This window comes from Neltuma alba, unplaced genomic scaffold, assembly GCF_004799145.2.
Source record: "Neltuma alba isolate B1F8T4 unplaced genomic scaffold, ASM479914v2 tig00002748_pilon, whole genome shotgun sequence".
Lineage (NCBI taxonomy): Eukaryota > Viridiplantae > Streptophyta > Magnoliopsida > Fabales > Fabaceae > Neltuma > Neltuma alba.
Genome location: NW_021632997.1, coordinates 25,738 through 29,213, shown reverse-complemented (window position 1 = coordinate 29,213; position 3,476 = coordinate 25,738). Strand labels below are relative to the sequence as shown.

The 3,476-nt window shown below is 37.3% G+C and overlaps 1 protein-coding gene across 1 annotated transcript; it reads left to right on the top strand.

Annotated features, from left to right (window-relative positions):
* Positions 1-324: 324 nt before the first annotated feature.
* On the top strand, positions 325-870 carry LOC114736978 (glycine-rich cell wall structural protein 1-like). The gene has a single exon (XM_028924861.1). The coding sequence runs from the start codon at positions 325-327 to the stop codon at positions 868-870; it is 546 nt and encodes a 181-aa protein (XP_028780694.1).
* The last annotated feature ends 2,606 nt before the right edge of the window (positions 871-3,476 follow it).

Here is a 3,476-nt window from a genome sequence, read left to right as displayed (position 1 = left end):
ATAAGATATTTATTTGTAGCTAAAAACCCAGCATGCTTGGAGGCTTGATGAAGGGCAGTAGTTTGTAAGGAATTAAGTAAGAAATAGGAGTGGGGACAAATTGAAGTGCAAGGAAAATGACAGAATCACTTCGTCATCTTGCAGCCTAACTTTTGCAGCCTTATGTGGGAGGCTTACGGTATGTGTTAGTGTGGGGACTGCACTTGCTTGGCAATGGGAATTACAGGCACGGTATTTTGTAACGCAAAGGCTATAAAAGGATGGGGTGAGGGAGCAGCGATATATGCATTGTTGGGTTGAGGAATTGGCCATTACTAATTAGAGATGGAGATCATGGGAAGAGTTTTTGGGATTGTTCTGCTACTCGTGGTGGCCTTTGGTGCTTGTCTGGCTGACGTGAGAAGTGAAGACAGCGTGAAGAGAGTAGATGGCACTGGCCGGTTCGTTAATTCTACAGCTACAACTCCTGACGAAATAAGAGTTGAGCAGAATATGAACGTGAGCAATACCGGTGGAAGAGGAGGTAAAGGCAGACACGAAGGACGGGGGAGAATAAATAATGGCGGAAGTCGAGGAGGCGGAGGGGGCGGTGGAGGAGGGGGAGGAGGTGGCAGTGGTGGGGGCGGCGGAGGAGGAGGAAACGGGAAAGGTCATGGGTGGGGGGGAGGAAATGGTACTGGTGGAGGGGGAGGAGGCGGCGGCGGGGGCGGTGGTGGAGGAGGGGGTGGGGGTGGCGGACGGGTTGGGGAGGCGGTGGTAATTGGAATATTGGGTGTTGGGTTTGGGGATGTGGAGATGAGAAGAAATCAGAAGGAAGAAGCAGCAGCGGCAAGCTTCCCTCACCTTGACATGCATGGCGCTCTTGGTTAGCTTTGTTCGGAATTGTTTGTGTGTCGGACAGAAGTAGGATTACATAGTCTTGCGTATGTTGCCATGTTATGGGGCACACCGTATACGCTGAATCTGAGAGCGTTGTATGCGAGATTGACAATAAAAACCTTTTCTTTCGATTTCATATGCTATTTCAGAGGCTCTCAATAGTTTGTTTTCGGAAGGGATTTAAGCTGTTGGGCCGTCCTAAAATCCAGTCCAGTACTTCCCATCATACACGTCTTCAGTCTGGGCCTCATGACATGAATATGAATGGTGGTTATCAGGAAAACAAATAGTCTGTGCTTTAATATTCAAAAGGGTTAAAATACAATCGCACCCCCGAGGTTTTTTGTTTGTCGCAATTTAAACCCAGACATATTTTGAGGCGCAATTTTTATCACGTCATATTTCTAAGTGGGACAATATTCGACCTATTGGACGGTTTAGCTATGTTGACTGTTAGTAAGCGTGTTTTGATTGTGTGTTGCTGAATATTAGTGTTTTGATAAGAAGTCTTTAGTTGATAGAAAAATTTCTCAAATATTAGTTCTTAAATATATATTTGAAAAGACCAGTTCTCAACTATATATTAGATAAAAACAGTTTAGAGAAAAATAATTTAGCAAAACTTATGGAGCTTCTCAAATATGTACTTGAGAAAATCAATTCTTGAATATGTGATAGAGAAAACTAATTAAGGAATATTCTTGGACCATGGTTTTACTAGAAATTATAAATTGAGAAAATACATCTGTCATCAGTAAAATATAAATTCTAATAACTCATACATATCCCAAAGAAACAAGCAACAAACAAAATACAATTCCCAAATTTAACCACCAAAATACATCTCAAAAATGCTACTCTCCGGTCCTTAATATAGGACCCAATTATTGAGTTAGTTTTGGTCCTAAATATAAGACCCATTTATCATATTTATCAATTTTCTCTAAATTATCCCTATAAATACTCCCTCAACCATAATCAAGTAGAAGAGGGAGAGGGGGTATTAGAAAGATCATTATGGTATTTTAGGAAAAATGTGTTACTTTTCTTATAATTAACTAACTTACCTAACTTCTTTAATTTAATCAAATTAGTTAAATGGGTCTTATATTAAGGATCGGAGGAGTATTTCGATTCACTCCAACATGGTTACACTAGCTGTTATTGTGTTCAGCTTCTTCAATAGCACCAGCTCCTTCTCTTGTTGCATCTGCACTTCATTTCACCATACACCCCAATAATACCTTCGTTTGCTTCATTTGGACTTTCTCCCCTTGCATCTCTCACGTCCGCATCCTCACATTTTCCATAAAAAGTTTATCTACATGTTCCACAAGTGCATTAATCACAACCTTCGACCTTTCATTTGCATCTTCATCATGCCACACAAAATACCCACATTCCCCCGGCACAATGTCGCAAAAAATTACAACCCATTTTACTAACCCAACAATATAACACACACATACCTTCCAATAGTTCGGGCACCCATAGAATCTTCTCTGTAACACCTCACGTAATTGTATCCACATACGCAATAAAATACTTCATTTAAAAATCCATACATATTTTTAGCATTCAAAACAGATCAATTTCAAAATATTTTTCAGACATAACAAAATAAACTATTAAAACCTTATAGTCATAGTAATTAAAATATAACATAGCATGTGTTTGAGAAGCACAGAAGCCTTCACAGCTCACTCTATCAGTGCCTTTTCTTGATTCCTACTAGATCATTCACCCAAAAATATTAATATAAGGGATGAGATCAAACGTCCCAGTAACTACTGAACTTCTAACCTAAACAAGCAAACCATATATGATAGACGAAAATCTGTTTATATGTGTATATATATTTATGTATCAAAATCATAGATTTTATACATTCAACTCAATTTCATTTTTGATTCATTGATATACCAATATCATTTTTCTAATATATCCAAAAATAATGCAATATGCAGCCTCCCTTATATCACCGTCCACCCTTATACCGCTGATTGGAGCAATAGGCTAATACTTAGTCCAATAAGAACTAATCCATCTTACTAAATTATTCCAAGCTCACTGATACTAAAGATATATCTAGTCAAAGATATAGAACTCAAGTTCGAATTATGGCTTCCGTCCTTTACAAATAAAATAAGGAGATATCACATGTCCCACTGCTCCAATAAATTTCCTGCCAAAAGAAAACATGAAAAAAGAGACCCTGACAAGTGTCATCCACTGTGCAGAGTGATGGCATACTGCCTGATAATTTTATATCCATGTAAATTTCCTTCTATCCTTAATCCAACAATACATATGTCATAAGTAAATAATGTTACATCAGCTGTACATCCTCAAATATGTTATTAAAGTAAGGTAACAATAAAATTTCTGTATCAATAACTCAATATATTTAAATATTGATCATAATTAATAGCAATAATTCTTAACAAAATAAAACATTTATTTGAAAAGTCATGATACATAGATATATTTCAATATGGTATAATAAATTAATAAATCCACAATATAATCATACACAATTCACATGTACATGAAAAATTTTGGGTTAAGGTGCACCCAACACCCTAAGTATTTTTCCA